The 22,792-nt window shown below is 46.0% G+C and overlaps 1 protein-coding gene across 1 annotated transcript in view; it reads right to left on the bottom strand.

Moving 5' to 3' along the window:
• Positions 208-22,792, bottom strand: part of LOC102181153 (zinc finger protein 345) — a 41,267-nt gene continuing 18,682 nt past the window's right edge. Inside the window, exons 3-4 of the mRNA XM_018063524.1 lie at positions 2,863-3,027; positions 208-581 (exon numbers count right to left, since the gene is read on the bottom strand). Coding sequence (XP_017919013.1) covers positions 514-581; positions 2,863-3,027 — 233 coding nt within the window. The 3' untranslated portion in view covers positions 208-513. The remainder of the gene's footprint in view (positions 582-2,862; positions 3,028-22,792) is intronic.

The following is a 22,792-nucleotide window of genomic DNA, read 5'->3' as shown; positions in this document are numbered from 1 at the left end:
TGAACTGACCACCCTTCCCCGGTATATCCTGTACACTAGTTGCTGATGAGATGGGTGATGAGGTTTGATCCCTGTGGAGAGGTGCGTGATGATGACTGTTAGGGAAATGAAAACAAAAATTTCTCCCTATCGAGAAATCTTTTCCATAAGGTAATAAAGAGACAAAATCAATTTATTTTTTTTTAATTTTTTTTCTTTCTTTTTTTTCAAAATCAATTTTATTGTTAAAGTAAGTATTAAAGGATTACAGTCCATCCAGGCAATCCACTAGGAAATTGTAAAGACAGGAAAAAAAATCTAACTCCCCTAGTCCTCAAGAAAGAGGAGCTGACAATACCGTTTGTCACACAGAGCCCTAATTTTACCTGGTAATGGGGTGACTGTGTAGTTCATTGGTTTTATCTAGAGGAGACACAGACTTCTCATCTCTGTAACTGAAGGTGGTTTTTAAAGTTGGAGCACAGCATCCACTAAGGTGAGACTCCTATCCTCCCACCAGAACTGACTGGTGAGCTATTTCCCTGTCTGCAGCGTGAGGAGACGGGTCCCAGGTTCCTGAGAAAGACATCTGAGTCCTAAGACTCTGGGGACGGGCGGGGGCGGGGGGGGGGGGCGGGGAAGACCAGCTGAAAAAAGGCTTTCTTAGAAGTCTTCAAAGACATGCATTTTAAAAAGATGAGACCGTTCCTACACGTTTTCTAAGGTAAATGCTCTGAGAGGAAGGAAATCTCATTCCCCATTTTCAACAAGAAGTAAATCTCTTGTTTTTTATTTACTTATTTTTGGCTGGCTGGGTCTTGGTTGCTGCGAGGACTTTTCTCAAGCTGCCCCAAAGCGGGGCTATCCTTCACCGCAGGCTGCTCCTCTTGCGGAGCCCGGCTCTGGGGCGCGCGGGTTCAGCAGGTGCGGCGCATGGGTTCCGCGGCTCCCCAGCGCGTGAGATTTCTTGGAGTAGGGTAAAACCAGGGTCTCCTGCATTGGCAGGTAGATTCTTTACCACTGAGCCACCAGGGAAGTTCAATCTCTTGTCTCTTTAAGTGTGTATCTGTGGAAGAAAATCATTTGTATGTGACCATCTGGAAACACGAACAGTGTGATTGTGTTTTGGTACCACACCTACGACACAGCTTGGATACAAACATTTCACGTACTAGATATGACCTGCCTCCACGTACCTAGGGACAGTGCGACAGTGTGGGGCACTGCCATCCTAGTGCATGGGAAAGGCGCAAGATGTTCAAGGTGGGCCAGACCTCACCTAATCCACTCCGGGACGGTGGTCAAGTTCACTCCCCAGCGGGGACCCGGAATGCTCTGAAGGAATGCTCATTGGCGGCCGCTGGGTGCTCTCACCTGGAGGCTGGGAGAGCTAAGCTCACCGGCTGGACGGGGCGAGAGGGACGCATGGGGACGGGGACGGGGACTGGTGGAGGTCGCAGCGGGCCTCCTTGGTCCTGAGCGCCTCTTCAGCGTCCACATCAGCGACAGTGATCCCTGGGTGACAGCTGAGCAGCGGGGCGCTGACTGGAGGAGACACCCTGAGGCGACGTGAGGAGGAAGCCGGCAGCCTCGGGGTGACTCACGCGCGGCAGCGGGGGCCAGTCACGTGCCTGGGGCGACACCTGGGGAAGAGGCTCTGGGCCTGCGGGTGCGGACCCTGTGGGAGGGAGACCGCGTAAACACAGAGCAGGACAGCCGTTTGCCAGCCTCCAAAGGAACCACTGCCAAACCCTCGATCTCACGCTTTGACCCTCCAGAAATGGGAGGAAGTAATCTGGTGCCTAAAACTCCCAGTCCGTGGGGCCTTGTTTAGGCGACCTGAGCACACCGCCCCAGGGGCCCGCGGCGGCTGGAGAGAGTCTACAGGGCCCCCGGGGAGGCTGGGAGGGACCCTGAGAGGAGCCTGAGGGAACAAGGAGGAGCGGTTTCTTGGGATGGAACCAGGTCAGAGGGGAGGGGGGACACGGTGGGTGAGCCTGGGATTGACGTCTGCACCCCCACCTCCGCCGGGCTCACAGCAAGAGATGCCCCTCTAGTCTCACTCATGACTTTCTCCCAGTGCAAAAGGGGGCTAATGACGGGGCTGCCTTGGGGGCTTTTAGAGGACAGATAGGGCCGGGCCTAGAAGGAGGCCCCCAAGGGGGCAGCTGTGGGTCGAGAGCCTGCAGAGAGGTGGCGGGGCCCACAAAGAGGCTGCACGGACAGCAGAGAGTTCCAAGAGCCGAGGGGCTCCGGCCAGTCACGGAGCTCTTCCCAAAGTAGCTGGGATCCCTGCTGTGGGTCCCACTTGGAGGCTGCACCTGCGTCTTCAGCAGACAGATAGCTGCCCAGCTGAGACTCTTCTGCCTAGGGGTTCAGGTCTCTGCTCTGCCTCGCCTCAGCAGCAAGGCTGCCTGCTAGCTCTGGAGCCTCACTTTCCCTGTCGGTGGAATGAGGCCACTATAAAAGAACAACAGACTCACAGTTATACAGAATAGACCTGAGATTGCCAGGGCGGAGGAGGGGTAGGAGAGGGAAGGACTGGGAATGTGGGATTCGCAGAGGCCGCCTATCATATATAGGATATATAAACAAGGTACTACTGTGTAGCACCGGGAACTACACTCCATATCCTCAGACAAACCGTAGTGGAAGGGAACGTGAAAAAGAATGGATGCATTACTGAGCCACTTTGCTGAACAAAGAAAGTAACATGACATTGTAACCAACTATACTTCAATCAAATATTTTAAAACATAGTGCAGGCCACTCAAACAAAACCAGAAACAAAATCCTAGAGGACAGAAGTCAGAAACAAAGGACACCCTTTGTTGAAACTAGAACTTCTCCCAAGGTGGGTGGCTTAAGTACAGGAAGACTCACCACCAAGATCTGGGATCTCCAAGGAGATGAAAAGCTCAACGGGCTCTTCGAGGCACCTGACTTGAATCCAAGGCAGTGTCAGAGTCAGTGAGGGCCTGTGCAGGTCTGCATCCGGTATCCTGCTTCTGACACCACGTAATGCCAACCACAAAACAACACAGGAGGCTGCAAGTAAGAAAAGAGCTTATTTGGAGTTTTAAGAACTGCAATTCAGGAGACACAGAATCAGGTAATTCCAAAAGAGTGTTCCGGGAGAAGAGACTCAGGGGCTTACAAAGACAGAAGGCCATGAGTTTCTTCAAGTTGCCTTGTGATGAACTGTGACTGAGTCTGATGCAATTTAGGAAATATTTGTCCTTAAGCAATCAGGAGTTTTTTAGGGTTGGGATCCAAAAGGCGGTCATGAGTTAGTTTAGGGTAAGGGTTTGATAAGCATCCTGAGTTCCTGGCAGATGTTCTAGGTGGCTTCATTAGGACAATAAGTAGTCAAAAGATCAGATTCCATCCATGCTGAGAGGTGCATAAATCACACTTCCTTAATAGCCTCTGCACTCCATTTTAGAAAGCCCTGCTCAATATAGACTCCACTTTGATTTTCCTTTCACAATAGTAACCCCAATGGCTGAATAAATTTAGGAAGAACTACGTGTGACAAGTGGTGCTGTCAAATTCTTGACTTTTTTTTTTTTTTTTTGGTTTGTTTTCTGGGCCTATTTCTTACCTTTTGAGTAGACCTACTTCAGTGGTTTTAGGATAAGGAATCAGAGCTCCTCTGTCCATGGAATTTTCCAGGCAAGAATACTGGAGTAGGTTGCCATTTCCTCCTCCAGGGAATCTTCCCAACCCAGGGATCAAACCCATGTCTCTTGTGTCTCCTGAGCTGGCAGGGGGGATTCTTTACTACTGTGACACCTAGGAAGCCCAGAAAATACCACTACAGAGGAAACATAATATACTGGCATGCTGTCAACTCTCAAACTCCATGTCAGTGATATCACATTCAGTTCAGTTCAGTTCAGTCGCTCAGTTGCGTCCGACTCTTTGCGACCCCATGAATCACAGCACGCCAGGCCTCCCTGTCCATCACCAACTCCCCGAGTTCACTCAGATTCATGTCCATCGAGTCAGTGATGCCATCCAGCCATCTCATCCTCTGTCGTCCCCTTCACTTCCTGCCCCCAATCCCTCCCAGCATCAGAGTCTTTTCCAATGAGTCAACTCTTCGCACAAGGTGGCCAAAGTACTGGAGTTTCAGCTTTAGCATCATTCCTTCCAAAGAAATCCCAGGCCTGATCTCCTTCAGAATGGACTGGTTGGATCTCCTTGCAGTCCAAGGGACTCTCAAGAGTCTTCTCCAACACCACAGTTCAAAAGCATCAATTCTTCGGTGAAGTTTTAAATTGACAGCAGTGGGAATATTTACATTGGGGAAACTGCAAACAATGTCATTCTTGGCTTGATTATGGGGAATATGTTAGTAATGCAGATTAAACTTAAAATATGCTGTATGGGGCCACTGCAGTATATACAGCGGAAAAAAAATTAGAAAATAGTATTTCAGAATTCAAAAATAATTATTTCTTATGGCTAGGAATTATATCCCTAAAGAATTAAGTTTCAAATTAAGTCTTTGTTGTTTCACTATCTTTTTAATAAAAAGAGAAACTGTCAAAATTATTTCTATAAAAATGGATGAAAGTTACCAAGAGGACATACACTAGTGGGAAATTTAGAAAATGAAGAAATGCTCCACATCATAAAACATCTGAGAAATGCAATTAAAACAACAGTGAGATAACGCTACACATTTATTTTAAAAGTCAAAAGTTTAAAAAGACTAAACATATTGGCAAGGATATGGAAGAACTGGAAGTTCCAAACTCTTCTGTAAGACTGCAAAAGGAAACAATCATTTTAGATGACAGCGTGTGCTGATGTGCTCAGTCGTTGCCGACTCTTTGCGACCCCATGGACTGAAGCCCACCAGGTTCCTCTGACTGTGGAATTCTCCAGGCAAGAATATTGGAATGGGCTGCCTTTTCCTTCTCCAGGGGATCTTCCTGACCCAGGAATTGAACCCAAGGCTCCTGCAGTGAAGGCAGATTCTTTACCACTGTGCCACCTGGGAAGCCATGGAGAGATTAAATCGCCCTCTATTTGGCTGTCCACCAACTCCGGTCACAGTACAGTCCACAGACGGAGAGAGGGCCAGCTGGCCAAGTCAGAGCAGAGCAGGCAGCTCCAGTGTCTACAAGGAATTCAGTTTTACCTGCTACATCAAGGGTGACCAAAGGCTCTGCTGGGGTAATGAAAATGGATCAAGCGGGATCTATATCCAGGCAGCCACTCAGGACCCATCAGTCAGTGTGTGGGCCCTCTCATCCAACTTATTCACAAAGAACTGGGGTTGGTTGGGGTCGCCCCTTGGGTGTCCCCTAGGAGGGCGCTCAAGACATCCCCCCTCCGGTGTCCCCCTTTCTGACAAAAGCACATTGGTTAAGGCCCAAGCAGCATCTTGGGGGTCTGCCCAGCTTTCTCAGTCCTTCAAGGTCCCCTCGAGATGGTGGCTGAATCAAACTAACCAAGAGCTGCATCTTCTTTATTAGTCTCTTATCCTTATTGGCCTCCTCCATCAAGTCTTGGTAGTTACAGACCTTGAGGGCCTTTGCTACCAAGGCTGAAGATAGGGTTCGGGGCCCACCTCAAGCTTTTGTAATTTTCTACAGATATCAGGAGTAGCCTGCGTGATAAAATGCATGGCAAATCGTGTTCTCCCCTTTGTGGACTCGGGGTCTGCACAGATATAGTTCCTTAACGCCTCTCATCACCGAGCTCAGGAAGACTGCTGGGCTTTCATCTTTTTCTTGTGTAACCTCTCCTATCTCAACATAGGATAATGTTCTTTAAATGTCATACATTCACTAAGCCTGTAACTCAGGCTTTGCGGCCCAAAGTAGAGGACAACACAGGAAAAGTGCAACATAGCTACGTGAAGAACTCTTACTCTGTTCAAACACCTGCAGCAGTTTCACTTGCAACAGTCAAAAACTGGGGACTCAAATAAGGATAAACAGACGAACGGACAAATAGTAGGATATCCGTAGAATATATTTCTCATCAATATAAAAAGACAAACTACTCATTGATAAATATTTCACATAAGGGTACCTGAGAGGAAAAGCATAAACACTTCACGATTTTAACCATATACAACTTTAGACAATTAAAACTTCTCTAAAGAAAAACAAATCAATGGTTGACTAGAGGTCAGAGTGACATCAAAAAAGGAAACAAGTTAAAAACGAAAGTAGATTGGTTTTTTAATGGATGTGATGATGGTTTCATGGATTTATATAAATGTCAAAACTTATCAAAGTGTATATTTTAACTACGTGCATTTTACTGCAAGTATTTTTAGGTTGTTAAAACTTAAAAAATATATTCAAAATACAAATCTGGATTTCTTACTGTTTAAATAAAATCCCCGATATTGACTACACCACTTTCTGCCTCATGCTTTGGGAGGGGCAGTTGGCCTCAGTGGTCAAAAATATAAGCAACAAAGACTGTTCCCAAAGTGACTCAACAGGAATATTGTCACAATGTCTGTTATTCGCTGAAGGATATCCTTTCTCTCTATCCTCATTTTTCTATCTGCACAGAAATGGCCTTGAGGAGGATAGCGCAGAGAGATTACAGAAACCACAAAACTTTCCGATTATTTTCTCCTGTATGCTCTCTGCTAATACAAGATGCACAATTTCGGAGGCCTGAGAATTTCTGTGCATATTCATCCTTCACAGCCACAGTGACTGGAATAATGTGGACGCTCTTTTAAACGGGCACATCCAACCAGTCTGTAACAGTGTCCTGCTTCCACTATTAATTTAGTGCTTTCTGTAACAATTACCTTTCCCACTATGATCTTACAACCAGCGATACTACCTACAGAATTCTGCGTGTGAGAGCACAGGGCTCCACTGCAGGGCCTGAGAGTATGTTCCCCACCAGTGCGCACACACAAGGCAATATACCCCGTGAACAAGACAACTTGATGCTATTTTCAGAAGCACTGAAGGTTGTCACAAAGACTACTCCTTCCTTAGATTGACCTCTGAACCCAGAAAATACACATTCAGGCCACAGATTAGAACCAGAAAACTCTGCAGTCTTTCCTTAGAAGCCTTGGGCAACAAGCAGAGTCCTCTGGGCCCAAAATGGGTCATGTCAGTGACTTCACTCATCAAAGCAACAAGAAGGAAATGAGTGCTTCTCAGGCTTCTCACAATCCCTCCCATGAATGGGAAAAATCAAGCTTCCTTCCCTGAACACCCTGGAGTGGCTGAATGCTGTACACTGTGAATACCTGCCAGGTGGGAGAAGTGAAATGGCTTTGGCCACAGAAACTGTCAGCAACAGAAGTCTGGCAAGAGGCCAGGTTAAAAAGTATAATATAGCTCCCACATACCTGGGATGTTTGCAGATGTTTGGATGTATGATGCTCAATTCAGATGGTACCACCAGAAGGAATGTCGATTGTAGATCCACTGAAAAAGGAAACTCTACAATCCTACACATGTAATGTGTTTTTTCCTTCTGAAATCTGTGGTTCCAAAGAGTGAAGACTCCGGGTTAATGGCCTTATCACTTTCATTGCATTCATAAGGCCTTGATCCAGTGTTTTAAGAGACTGGAGTTGTAGGTAAAGAACTCAGCAGATTCCCCAAATTGTAAGGCCTTTTCCTAGTGTGAATTCTCCGATGTGTGATGAGGTTAGAGCTTTGGTTAAACAATTTCCCACATTCACTGCATTTATAAGGCTTTTCTCCAGTATGCACTCTCTGATGAGTAGTGAGGTTGGATATGTATCTAAAGGACTTCTCACACTGATTGCACGTGTAAGGCCTTTCTCCAGTGTGAACTCTCTGATGCTGAAGGAGGAAAACATTTTGGTGAAATGATTTCCCACATTCACTGCACTCATAAGGCTTCTCTCCTGTGTGAACTCTCTGGTGTACGTTGAGATGAATTCTTTGGGTAAAGGATTTCCCACACTCACTGCACTCATAAGGCCTTTCACCTGTGTGAATTCTTCGATGCATAATCAGGTGATTTATTGGGTAAAAGACTTCCCACAATCAATACACTCATATGGCCTTTCTCCAGTGTGAATTCTCTGATGATAACGCAGGCCAGAGCTAGAGGTAAAAGACTTCCCACATTCCCCACATTTATGAGTCTTTTCTCCAGTGTGAACTCTCTGATGATAATGGAGGGCAGAGCTAGAAGTAAAAGATTTCCCACATTCACTGCACTCGTAAGGCCTTTCTCCTGTATGAACCCTCCAGTGTTCAATTACATCAGATTTCCGTTTAAAGGACTTCCTGCACTCAGTGCATTTATAACTGATTTCTCCAGTGTGAACTGTCCGTTGTTGAATAAAGATGGAGCTCTGGCCAGAAGACTGTGCACAATGATAGCACACATGGCAATTTTCTCCAGGGCTACTCCTCTGAGGATAAATGAGGACAAATTCTTGGCTAAAGGATTTCCCACATTTGCTGCACTTGTACTGCCTTGCCCCAGTATGAATTCTTCGATGTTGAATGAGGGCTGAGCTTCCTCTGAAAGATTTCCCACAGTCACCACACTCATAAAGCCTGTCACCAGTGTGGGCTTTCTGGTGCACAATAAATGAGGATTTATACTTGAACTTTTTCCCACATTTACTGCACACAAAACGCTGTCTTTCAGGGCAGGCATTGTGGTCCTGAACAAGTGTGTGTTTGGGGCTGAAGGCTTTCTTGCATTCTCCCCTGGTACAATGACTTTTCTTGCTTTGTAAAGTTTCCATGCACTGGGTGACTGTATTTGGCTTCTCCCCAGTGTGACTGGCCTGTTGCTTCAGATGTTCTGAGGTGCTTCGGAAGTCATCCCCAACCTCCTTGCTGGTTAAAGGCTCTCCTGACACATGGGCCTTCACAAATGAAGGCCTGTCGACGCTGATTATGGGTGTTTTCTCTTGCTTGTGCTGCTGCTGGCTCTGCTGAAGGTCTGTACTGAAAGAAAGTCCTTTTGCACACGCCCTGCACTTCAGTAATTTGCTGTGTTGTGTTCCCTGCTGCTCAGCCAAATGGAAAATGCCTCTCAAGACTGGACCACACACTTCACAGGGGTGAGTCTTCTGAGAAGATGAAGCTTCCTTGGAAGTCCTGGCCTGTGACACTGCCTCAGAAACACTCTGTGCAAAGGAAGTCTCAACTTTCTCCTCTCCACTCCAGAAGCCTGAATGGAAAGAAATGCTGATGAGGTACACATTCACTTTATCGGAAGGGGCAACTCTCTGCACAAATGTGCAAATGAAACAAAAAAAGACCTTGTATGTAGCAATGAAGACCCCATGCGCCACAATTAAGACCCAGTATGGGGCTTCCCTGGTGGCTCACTAGTAAAGAATCCACCTGCCAAAACAGGAGACACAGGTTTGATCCCTGGTCTGGGAAGACCCCACATGCTGCAGAGGAACTAAGCCCATGTGTGCCACAGCTGTGCTCTAGAGTCCAGGAGCTGCAACTGGTGAACCCATGTGCCACAACTGCTGAAGCCCATGCACCTAGAGCTCATACTCTACAATGAGAAGCCTTTGTGCTGCAATGAGAACAGCCCCCACTCACCACAACTAGAGAAAAAGACCACGCAGCAAGAAAGATCCACCACATCAAAAATAAATAGAAAAATCTTTTTCAAAAGCAGGGATTAAAAAAAAAAAACAGGCAGGGTAATCCTACTGTGTCAGATGAGATACTCTTTAAGTAAATAATTGTCACAAGAGGCAAAGGAGGTCATTACGTAATGATAAAGCAATAAATTCGTCAAGAGGATAAAAATTACAAATACATATGTACCCAATATTGGAGCACCTAAACATATAAAGCCAATATTAACAAATCTGAAGGTAGAAATAGATAGCTGAATAATATTAAGGGTTCAAGATCCCACTCTGGATAAGAAAACATTGGACTTGACTGCACCTAAGACCAAACAGACCTAATAGACATGTACAAAAGATGCTATCCAATTATAGCAGAATACACATTCTTCTCGAGTGCATGTATCATTCTCTAGGAGACATCACATCTTGGGTCAAAAATCAAATACTAAAAAATTCACAAAGATGAAAATCATATCAAGTATCTTTTCAAACTACAATGGTATGAAACTAGAAATCATTAACAGGAAGAAACCTGGAAAATTCACAAATATTGGAATTTAAATGACACGCTCCTGAATGACCTATGGGTTAAATAAGAAATTAAAAAAAATTTTTAGGCAAATGAAAAAAAACATAACACACCAAAATTTGTGGGATGCAGCAAAAGCAATTGTAAGAGGATAGTTTAGAGCAATACTTGCCTATGTTAAGAATAAAAGAACCATCTCAAATAAACAACGTATGCTTATACCTCAAGATATGAGAAAAAGAACTAAGATTAAAATTATCAGAAATAAGCAAATAACAAAGATCAGAGAAAAAAAAAAGAAATAGAGACTAGGAAAATGATAGAAAACATCAATGAATCTAAGAAGTTTTGTTTTTTTTTTTTGCCACACCATGCGGCCTGAAGAATCTTAGTTCCCTGACCAAGGATCAAACCTGGGCCTCTTGGAATGAAAGTACAGAGTCCTAACCACTGACCACCAGGGAATTCCCAAGAGTCAGTTTCTTAGAAGACATAAGGCCTTTAGTTAGATCGACAGGCCTTTAGTTAGATTATGAAGAGTGAAGACTCAAAGTCAGAAATAAAAGAGGAGACATCACAAGTGATACTGCAGGAACACAATCAATCAGAAGAAATTACAATGAACAATTGTTCACCAACAAGTTAGATAACCTAAAGACATGAATAACATTCCTATAAACATAAAACCAACCAAAACTAAATCATGAATAAATAGAAAATCTGAACAGATCTGTAACTGGCAAGGAGACGTAATCACTAATAAAAAAATCTCCCAACAAAGAAAAGTTCAGGACTAGACAGAATCACTGGGAAATCCACTTAATATTTAAAAGATTAACATTAATCCTTCTCAAAGTCTTCCAAAAACTTGAAGCAGGAACACTTCCAAGTTCATTTTATGAGAACAGCATTAATCTGATATCAAATCTATTTAAGCATAACACAAGAGAAGAAAATTATAGGACAATTCAGAGAACGAAGATCATGTCATCCGGTCCCATCACTTCATGGGAAATAGATGGGGAAACAGTGGAAACAGTGTCAGACTTTATTTTGGGGGGCTCCAAAATCACTGCAGATGGTGACTGCAGCCATGAAATTAAAAGACGCTTACTCCTTGGAAGGAAAGTTATAACCAACCTAGATGGTATATTCAAAAGCAGAGACATTACTTTGCTGACTAAGGTCCGTCTAGTCAAGGCTATTGTTTTTCCAGTGGTCATGTATGGATGCGAGAGTTGGACTGTGAAGAAAGCTGAGCACTGAAGAATTGATGCTCTTGAACTGTGGTGTTGGAGTAGACTCTTGAGAGTCCCTTGGACTGCAAGGAGATCCAACCAGTCCATTCTGAAGGAGATCAGCCCTGGCATGTCTTTAAAAGGAATGATGCTAAAGCTGAAGCTCCAGTACTTTGGCCACCTCATGAGAAAGGCTGACACATTGGAAAAGACTCTGATGCTGGGAGGGATTGAGGGCAGGAGAGGAAGGGGATGACAGAGGATGAGATGGCTGGATGGCATCACGGACTCGATGGACGCGAGTCTCAGTGAACTCTGGGAGTTGGTGATGGACAGGGAGGCCTGGCGTGCTGCGATTCACGGGGTCGCAAAGAGTTGGACACGACTGAGCGACTGAACTGAACTGACTGATACCTGATAAACATAGATACAAAACTCTTCAACAAATTACTTGCAAATCAAACCCAACAGCACATAAAAAGGATCATACATCACAATCAAGGATTTATCCTGGGGATGCTAAGATGGTTAAACATCATGTGCAACATCAAAAAATGTGACAAACACATTGTCAGAATGGAAGATAAAAACCACAATCATATCTATACACGATGAAAAAGCATTTGATAAAGTTCAATATCTTTTCAAGATAAAAACTTTCAACAAGCTAGATATAGAAGGAATGTACCTCAACACGTCTGATATGCCTACAGCTAACATCACACTCAGGGCTTCCCAGGTGGCCCCGGGGTAAAGAATCTGCCTGCCAAGCAGGAAACAGTTTTGATCCCTGAGTCAGGAAGATTCCCTGGAGAAGGAAATGGCAACCTACTCCAGTATTCTTGCCTGGGAAATCTCATGGACAGAGGAGTCTGGCGGGCTACAGTCCATGGGGTCACAAAAGAGACACAAATCAAAGACTAAACAACAACAACAACGACATTATATTCAACACTCAAAAAGTTTTCCTCTAACATCAGGAACAAGACGAGGATGCCCATCACTTCTGTTTTATTCAACACAGTACAGAAAGCCCCAGCCAGAGTAAGTAGGGAAGAAAAAGAAAGAAAAGGCATTCAAACCAGAATTGATGTCATTGTTCAGGTGCTAAGTCACGTCCGACTCTGGGCCACCCCTGGGACTTCAACACATCAGGCTTCCCCATCCTTCACTATCTCCCCAAATTGGCCCAAACTCATGTCCAAAAAGTTGGTGATGACATCCAACCAGCTCATCTTCTGTTGCCCCGTTCTCCTCTTGCCCTCACTCTTCCCCAGCATCAGGGTCTTTTCCAGTGGGTTGTTTCTTTGCACCAGGTAGCCTAAGTACTGGAGCTTCAGCTTCAGCATCAGTCCTCCAATGAACACTCAGGGTTCATTTCCTTTAGGACTAACTCGTTTGATTTCCTTGGAGTCCAACTGACTCTCAAGAGTCTTCTCCAGCACCACAGTTTGAAAGCATAAATTCCTTGGTGCTCAGCCTTCTCTATGGTCCAACTCTCACATCGATACACGACTACTGGAAAAACCATAGCTTAGACTGTATGGACCTGTCGGGGTCCAGCGCCGGTGGATCCAGGGAATTCGAAGGGTGGACGGCGTTGGCATGGAAAGACTTGTTTATTTATTAATATAAGATTAGATTCAGAAACTATAGTGTAGTAAGAAGATTAAGTGGAGGAAGAGGGCTGAATAGCTTGGTTTACACGGAAGGCCAATAGAATTCCAGACAAGGAATTTGCACCATCTGCGTTGGGCCACTGGCGCCCGCTTGAATATCTAAGGGTGCCTCGCCTTAAGCTCCCTTTCGCGCGGGTCTTAACAGCCGGGGCAAGTAAGTAGGCCTGGCGAGCCTCCGCGCCCCAGGTGGAGATTCAGCCTGAAGATAAAGTAAAGAGCAGGGAGAGGGAAAGAAGAGAAGAAAGAGAGAGAAAGACACGGGGGGAGCCAGAGTCCCAAGAAACCAGGCCGAGAGATTAGTTCGCGAAACTGGTCCGAGAAGCTGGCCCCCTCCTTTATTGTTCAGAAGGCCTTTTATACTTTTGATAAAACACGGAGATCAATGGGTAACACAAAATTATGTAGCGTTCGCAGCCCAGACTCTTTCTATACATCATTTTGTATACAAAAGGTCTCAGGTGATTTACATTATCTTTTGGCCAAGAGGCTTGTTAACACTTTTTGGCTTTCTTCCTTAATGAATGTTAATTTTGTTTCCCCTGAAGTGTTTTTCTTTAATCTGCATCTCCTTAAAGCATTAAAGTTACATCTCTATAGAACAAAGGTGCAGTGGGTTATAACAAAGAAGGTACTTAACTCAAAGATCTAATGTTGCTAATACCAGGTCTACTACTTGTTTTTCTATATACCAACTGTATCTAAAAATAAAGGATATGAAAATTTGGCAGCAAGCATTGACTCAACAAATGAAACCTTTAATCAGTCCTATTCTAAAGATTTTGACTCCTCGGAAGCTCCTACATTCCTAGGATGTTTTAAGCTTCCTGTTCCATTCAGGGAATAAGTTCACTCAGACTCACGTCCATCGAATCAGTGATGCCACCCAGCCATCTCATCCTCTGTCGTCCCCTTCTCCTCCTGCACCCAATCCCTCCCAGCACCAGAGTCTTTTCCAATGAGTCAACTCTTCGCATGAGGTGGCCAAAGTACTGGAGTTTCAGCTTTAGCATCATTCCTTCCAAAGAAATGCCAGGGCTGATCTCCTTCAGAATGGACTGGTTGGATCTCCTTGCAGGCCAAGGGACTCTCAAGAGTCTTCTCCAACACCACAGTTCAAAAGTATCAATTCTTCAATGCTCAGCCTTCCTCACTGTCCAACTCTCACACCCATACATGACTACTGGAAAAACCATAGCCTTGACTAGACGGACCTTAGTCGGCAAAGTAATGTCTCTGCTTTTGAATATGCTATCTAGGTTGGTCATAACTTTCCTTCCAAGGAGTAAGCGTCTTTTAATTTCATGGCTGCAGTCACCATCTGTAGTGATTTTGGAGCCCAAAAAATAAAGTCTGACACTGTTTCCTCTGTTTCCCCATCTATTTCCCAGGAAGTGATGGGACCAGATGCCATAACCCTCTCCAGAGAAGTGAGAAGCTGCAAAAAAAAAAAAAGAACAAGTTTGATGCTAGCACAGGTTAGTTCATGAGCTTCAAGGAAAGAAACTGTCTCCATAACACAGAAGCACAAGGTGAAGCAGCAAATGCTGATGTAGAAGCTGTACCAAAGTTATCCAAAGGATCTAGGTAAGCTAATTAGTGAACACTGCTACACTAAACAACAGATTTTTAATGTGGATGAAATAGTCTTATGCTGGAAGAAGATGTCATCTAGGACTTTCACAGTGAGAGAGAAGTCAATGCCTGGCTTCAAAGGACATGCTAAACTCTCTCGTTAGGGGCTAATGCAGCTGGTGACTAGATGTTGAAGCCAGTGCTCCTTTATCATGCTGACAATCTTGGGCCCTTAAGCATTATGCTAGATTTACTCTTCATATATTCTATAAACGGGACAACAAAGCCTGGATGACAGCGCATATATTTGTAACATGGTTTACTGCATAATTTAAGACTACTGTTGAGACCTATTGCTCTGAACAAAACATTGTTTCCAAATTGTTACTGTTCACTGAAAATGGACCCAGTCGCCCAAGAGCTCTGATGGAGATGTACACTAATGTTGTTTTCATGCCTAGTACAACAACATCCATTCTGTAGCCCATGGATCAAGTAGACTAGACTGCCAACCTTGAGAAATACATTTCATAAGGCTGTAGACACCACAGATAATAACTCCTCTAATTGTTGTTGTTTAGTCGTGAAGTCACACCTGACTCTTTCTTGATGCTCGTGGACTGTAGCCTACCAGGCTCCTCTTTCCATGGGATTTCCCAGGCAAGAATACTAGGTGGGTTGCCATTTCCCTTTCCGGGGATCTTCCCAATCCAGGGATCAAACCCATGTCTCCTACGTTGGCACTTGGATTCTTTACCACTGAGCACTTGGGAAGGCCTGCTTCCTCGAATATATCCAGGTCAAGTAAATTGAAAACCTTCTGGAAAGGATTCCTCACTCTAGATGCCATTAAGAATATTTATGAATCATGGGAAAAGATCAAACTATCAACACTAACAGGATCTGGAGAAAAGCTGATTGAAGACCACTCTCATGGGTGACTTTGAAGGTTCAAGACTTCAGTGAAGGAAGGAAGTGTAGATGTGATGGAAAACGCAAGAGAACTAGAATTAGAATGGAGCTGGAAGAGGACTGAACTGTGGCAATCTCAGAACACACTTTAACAGACGAGAAGAGAAAATGGCTTCTTGAGATGAAGTACCCTGGTGAAAATGCTGTGAAGAATGTTGGAATAATAAAGGATTTAGAATATTACATACACTTAGTTGATAAAGCAGCAATAGGGTTTGAAAAGATTGATTCCAACCTTGAAACAATTTCTACTGTGTGTAAAATGCTATCAAACAGCATTCCACACTACAGAGAAATCATTCATGAAAGGAAGAGTCCATCCGTGCGAGACATTCCATTGTCTTATTTGAAAAAATTGCCATAGCCACCCCAGCCTTCAGCAACCTGTTTAATCAGCACCTTGATCAGTCAAAATTAAGGGAAGACCATGAGCAAAAAGATACAGCTCAGATGCCCGTTAACATTTTTCTAGCAATGAGGACTTCTTTTTAACGAAAGTCTATTCGCTGTCATTTTATATATAATGCTATTGCACACTCAGGCTACTGCACAGCGTGAACCTAACACTTACACTCACTGGGAAACAAAACTTTGTCACTTGCTTTAGGGTCATACTCACTTATTGTGGTGGTCTGGAACCAAACCTGCACTATCTGTGAGGTAGGCCTTGCCTGCATCTGTATACCAATAAATGGATAGTCTGGTATTTGTACACAATGGAGTTATCACTCAGGAAAGCATGCATTGATGAACCTGGAGGGCTTAACACAAAGTAAAATAAGCCAGAGAAAAACAAACACTGTATGACTGAATGAATGAAAGTCGCTCAGTCACGTCTGATTCTCTGTGACCCCGTGGACCACAGCCCACCAGACTCCTCTGTCCATGGGATTCTCCAGGCAAGAGTATTGGAGTGGGTAGCCATTTCCTTCTCCAGGGATCTTTCCAACCCAGGGATCAAACCCAGGGCTCCTGCATTGCAGACAGATTCCTTACCATCTGAGCCACCAGGGAAGCCCAAATACTGTATGCTATCACTTATGTATGGAATCTTGAAAAACAGAGTTGAAACCACAGAAACAAAGAACGGGGGCTCAGGTCTACAGAAAATGGTGGTTGGTTATAAGGAGAATAAGCTCTGGGGATCTAATATAGCATGGAGACTATAGGTAATAATGCTGTATTGTACACTTCAAATGTGCTAAGAGAGTAGATCTAAGTGTTCTCACACATATGAAAAAGATAAATATATCAGGAAATGGATATGTTAATTAACTTTATTATCGTCCTCATTTCAGAATATGTGTGTATATACATAAAATCATCACATTGTATACATTCTTTTTTTTATTTTTTGGCTGTCTCAAAGGTCACACCACCTGCCATGAATGAGATAGATGAAACCATAACCATTCTCTGAGAACCCACATTTCACATCTTCACATCTATTCCAGTCATCCTCCCCCAGAGTTCACCACCTCAAGGTTTGTGGGATCTCAGTTCCCCAACCAGGAACTGAACCCAGGCCACAGCAATGAAAGAACTAATCCTAATAACAGGACCATCAGGGAAATCCCTGTACCCTTTAAATGTACACAGTACTGTGAATTATAACTCAGTAAGAGAGAAGGAACAGAAGAGCTCTAAACGCTACAGACAGAACCATAAAGCATACCCTTGAAAAACAGCCCACGGTCCCGGTTATGACCGTGACAGCGCCTTCAACTCTTGGTGACAGAGGCATGAGGAAATGTGAGATCATGAAAGGGAACAAAACCAGGGACACAGGAGTGCCATGGGCCTGGACACACCACCTGGCCAGGGAACAGGGAAGGAAGATGCGATCCACTAGCCTCACTGCAAGACTGCTGACTTCAAATATATCCGTATGAGGGGTGAGTCCAGAAATCCCTATGCTTATTCAACTATTAGTACTGAAACTATATCAGTATCTCATTTAATTCTTACAGTGACCCTGTAAAGGAAAACAGTAATATTCGTTCCCTCTTTCTGGAAATAATAACAATAATTGGGGCTACAAGGCGAGACAAGGGCAGTGCAAACAACCCAGCCCTACCTATCAAAACAACTAACCAGAAAGCCGAGGAAACAAACAGTGCCCAAGGTGCATGCGTTTGAACAGAGCACCCCTTGAGGAAAGGAGGGTGAGGCGAGATACGGAGCCTAGCCCAGGTCAGTCTGGGGAGGGTGGCAGTCTTACCCAGTGAGGATATAAGTGCATAGTTCTCCAGCATCACATCATGGTACAGGCGTTTGTGAGACTCGTCAAGGAGACCCCATTCCTCCCAGGAAAAGTTCACGGCCACATCTTCAAAAGTCACACTCCCTGTCATAATTGGGACAGATGCAATCACAAACTAGCCCCTCTCAAGAGGACCTACAATCCATTCCCCCATACATCTATTCTATGACCATCCTCCTCCCAACCTCACCAGTCAGAGGAGAAACTAGGCCCTGGTGCCATTGTCTCCCTACAGGCCCACTGATTATGGGGTCCAACCATCAGCGACGAGACAGGTGCATAAACAGACACTTAAACTGTGGGCCTGACATAGAGGAATCCAATCTTCTGCCAGGCAACAACCCTGATATGGTCAAGGTCATGTAAGTCACAATACCAGGGACCTGGGACCACCAGACACACACCCTCTCCATGTACAAATCACTCTCTAGACACCGCAGTCATGTGTCCTCAGCCAGCACCACCTCCCCATCCCGCTCTATAAGCCTCTCCTTGGCCTCCCCTTATGTTGAACTATGTTGCTCACATCCTTTTCCCTCCGCTGGTGAGGATGGGTTTCCTGCCTAGAATTATAGTGATGACCAAACATAGGACAACTAACACTGGGCAGATGTTATCAGTAGCATCTTATTAATCCTATATATTCACAGCTAGAATAGGAGGACACCACACACCGCACAGGGCTACATGGTGTCACACTCTGGAAAACAGTGGACGACCAAGAGCTTTATAGTACCAAGAAGGTAAGGTGCCGCTGCTCTCCAAAGGAGGATGTAATTTTCTTTTCTAAATAACCCCAAAGGGCTGGCTGACAGGGCACTGAAACCCACTACAGAGGGCTAAGCAGGAACTATACCTCATCCCCTTTATGAAAAGGGTAGTTTCGTTAAGGAGACGCTATCCACTGGAGCAGAGCAGGGTGAAGAACTGGCGCTCAGGTCATTTGAGGTCCTGCCAGTTTTAACACATGTCCAAGCAGCATATAATACTGGGACTTAATTTTAGGACTTATACCACAATTTAGCAGACAACATTCAGTTATGTTTGGCAAATTCTAGACTGCCCATAGCTCCTAGTAGCGGTGGCAGCGCCAAAATCTTCTATTAAAGGCCTCCCTGACAGGCTCCATTTCTTACCTGAGACTCAGCCACACACAATCTCCTGTTCATTTCCAACATCCATGGCCTCACGCTATTTTGAGGCTGACCTGCTGTCCCCTTACCTGTCGCAACCGTGTTCTCTCCACCTAACCTTCATTCAAAGCCTAGCCCATTGGTGGTGCACCTCAGGCCTAGTGATGCTCACAAATGACCAGAGTTCCCCCGATCTTACCCTCCGGGCTGAATGAAACAGGCCAGAGCACCCCGGAGTCATCAATATGATGTCTCCGCGTCTCTTTCCTTTGGATAGCTTTTGAAAACATTTTAACTTCCGACGTGGGCTCTGCACTTTCTTTCTTAAAACTCCACGTGGCTTCTAGAGTTCACCGTAACGAACACCTTGCACTCTGCTAGTCCAGGCTGAACAGCTGCCTCGTGTTGCTTATTCCCTGCAGACATCAGACGGACCCCGGGATGCCCGGATCCGCCCAGCTAAGTTCCATGTCCAAGCCTCTGCACTTGCGGCTCCCTCTGCCTGTCACCCTCTCCCAAGTGCCACCAAACTGTCAGACGCAAGGCCCCACTCACGACTGCCTCACTGTCCGGGACCCGGGGACCTGGATGTGGGAGCGGAAACAGGCGTCTGGCGCTCAGGGCTTTAGTGTCTGGTGGGCTGAGGGTGGTGGGGGCTCAGCCTGTTTCAGGTGAACAGGGAAGGGACTCAGCCATACATGTCAGGGGAGGCACACTGATCGAAGCCGCCCACCCTGGCCAGGCACCATAGTAACCATGCGCATGAGCTGTTTTATGACAGGAGATCCTGATAAGGAATATGGAACTAGTAAGCCGCCACCAACCGGTAGAGCTCGGGAAAGGGCTAAGGGAGACACCGCGTGTGCGTGCACCGCCCAGAATCCCTCTCGCTAGCGTCCCTCTTGGCTGAGCCATGCGCGCGCCACCAGGAGAGACTCTGAATTAGGGTGATTGGCCAAAGACCACCGGAAACGAATCCCATCGCCACAGAACCCGAGACTGCGAGCCACGCGGCAGAGCAGGGCTCCTGGGTTCCCTCACCCTCCTGCTCTCCACCCGGGCGCCCTTTCCCGGCAAAATCTCTTGCTTTGTCAGCACATGTGTCTCCCGGGACAATTCATTTCCGAGTGTTGGACAAGAGCCCAGCTTCCGGCCCGGGAGGGGGTCCGCCTTCCTGCGGCAGGAGGCCGAGCGCGCCTTGAGGCAGGTCCCTCAGCGCGGCCCCGCCACGGGACTTGCCGGCGCAGGGGGGCCGGGTGCGGGAGAGGCGGCGGTGCCGAGCCGCGGTCTGCCCCCAGGCCTGGGGGCCGCCTCCGGGCAGCGGAGACAGCGCCTCCCCTCGGGCCTCCTCAGCCGCGCCATCTCCGTCCCACGCTGGCGTCCTGGACTGGCACAAGCTTGGGGCAGTTGACATGGCCGCCCGGAGGCGGAGTCCCGAGGGCCCGCCCGGCCCTCGGTGCCCAAACGGAAACTCCATCTCCCCGAGCTCAGGGACACTGCCTTTGACGCAAGGAATTTTGAGTCATGTAGTTCCCTTTTCCAGGCGAAAATGATGAGCTCCGCCGCGAGGAGGCTGGGGAAATTGTGCGCCAACTAGCTACGGCTAAAGAAAGAGAAGGCCTCAAGCATTTCCCTCTGACGAATATGCAGAAGGGCTTCCCTGGTGGCTCAGACGGTAAAGACTCCGCCTGCAATGGAGGAGACCTGGGTTCGATCTCTGGATCGGAAAGATCCCCAGGAGAAAGGAATGGCTACCCACTCCAGTATTCTTGCCTGGAGAATTCCATCGACGGAGTCTAGCATTCTTGCCTGGGAAATCTCCTGGACAGAGGAACCTGGCGGGCAACCCCCAGTCCATGGGGTTGCAAAGAGATGGGCACGGCTGAGCGACTAACTCTTTGACTTTCATGCAAAAAGAGTACCCAGTCGTACTTGACTCTTTGCTGCCCCATGGACTGTAGCCCGCCAGGCTGCTCTGTCCATGGGATCTTTCTAGGTGAGAATACTGGAATGGGTAGCCATTTCCTACTTCAGGGAATCTTCCTGACCCAGAGATCAAACCTGTGTCTCTCCCATTGGCAGGCGGATTCTTTACCACTGACTTACCAGGGAAGCCCTACCAATCAATTACTTCAACCCAACTAACTGCAGCGGACAGTGGCACAAGAGAAAAGTTCAGTGGGGGAAAAAAGATATTGGCTGGAAGAAATCCTAATAACAATTGAACCCACTGTATCCTAGTAAAATTAATGGGTCTGCACTTCCCTGGCAGTCCAGGGGATAAGAGTCTGCGCTTGCAACGGAGGGCCCGCAGGTTCGACCCATGGTGGGGGAACTAAGGTTTCATAAAATGAAACAATCAATCTAAGAAAGAAATGGAACATTTTACTCAGGCCAAATAGGATTATAACCCAGGAACATGCTCTCAGAAAACTCAAAGAACTGTTACGCTTGTTAAAGATCAAAGCATGATTATGTAGGTTTTTGTGACAAAAGTCTACTTTAAATGCCATAGATAATTGGCAAAATCCAGATCTGTAAGTACCAAGTGGTATGTTATCATGATCGCTTACACCATCAAGGAGGCATAGGCATGTTATCTTTTTTAAAACAATAATTTATTTAAATTTTTGCCAATGCTGGGTCTTCCTTGCTGCTTGGGCTTTTCTCTGGTCGTGGCCATCAGGGGCTACTCTCTAGTTGCGGTGTGCAGGCTTCTCACTGCGGTAGCCTCTCCTGATGCGGAGCATGGGCTCTAGGGCACAGGGACTTCAGCAGTTATGTGGCACGTTTATTCAGTAGTGTGGCTCCTGGGCCCTAAAGCACAGGCTCAACAGTTGTGCTTATGGACTTAGTTGCTCTGAGGCATGTGGGATCTTCCTGGATCACAGATGGAACCCTTGTCTCCTGCATGAGCAGGAGGATTCCTTACCAGTGAGCCACCAGGGAAGCCCGGACACATTATCTTTTAAGGCGTTGTCTTGTCGGTGCTAGGAAAATGTTGCTCCTTATGGGTTAAGCAGGTATTTCTGCCAATGGGGAGTTTTGGGGGGTGCATAATGCAGATATATGATATGCTGTAGAGGGGAAGGGGAGGCCAAAGGACAGAGAAAAATTTTCGTATTTAAATTATCCTTGACTTGCCTTAGAACACAAATTTTTACTGCATCAGTCATTAACTTAGAAAAACACAGACACTCAGACTTTAGGGCATCTGTTGATGTTGCAGTCAAAAGTTTCAGCCCATGGGATTTCCCTGGCAGTCCAGTGGTTGAGACTCCACACTTCCAATTCAGGGGGTGCAGAGTCAATCCCTAGTCAGGAAACTAAGATCCCACATGCTGCTTGGTGCAACCAAAAGAAAAAATAAAGACTCAGCCCTGCCTTTGGAGCACTGTGCCCAGAGATCAATGGCCCGGGCTGCCATCACACATTTACTGGAAGCAATGGAGGACATGCTAAAGCTACAGAAGAAGCGCAATTACATTAGAAACATGGGGGATCAGCCCAGAGGGCCCAGTTACACCGTCATATGCATATGGCAAGCGGGGCTTCCCAGGCGGCACCAGTGGTAAGGGACCTGCCTGCCAGTGCAGGAGATGTTGAGACGCGGGTTTGATCCCTGAGCGAGGAAGACCCCCTGCAGAAGGAGATGGGAAGCCACTCCAGCATTCTTCCCTGGGAAATCCCGTGGACAGAGGAGCCTGGTGAGCTATTGTCCATAGGGTCACAGAGAGTCGGACATGACTGAAGTGACTTTGCACACACACATATATGACAAATACAAGAATGTAAGACAGATCCTTGAAATAAAAGAGAACTAAGATGCATA

This window comes from Capra hircus, chromosome 18, assembly GCF_001704415.2.
Source record: "Capra hircus breed San Clemente chromosome 18, ASM170441v1, whole genome shotgun sequence".
Lineage (NCBI taxonomy): Eukaryota > Metazoa > Chordata > Mammalia > Artiodactyla > Bovidae > Capra > Capra hircus.
This window is presented reverse-complemented; position numbering and strand designations above follow the sequence as displayed.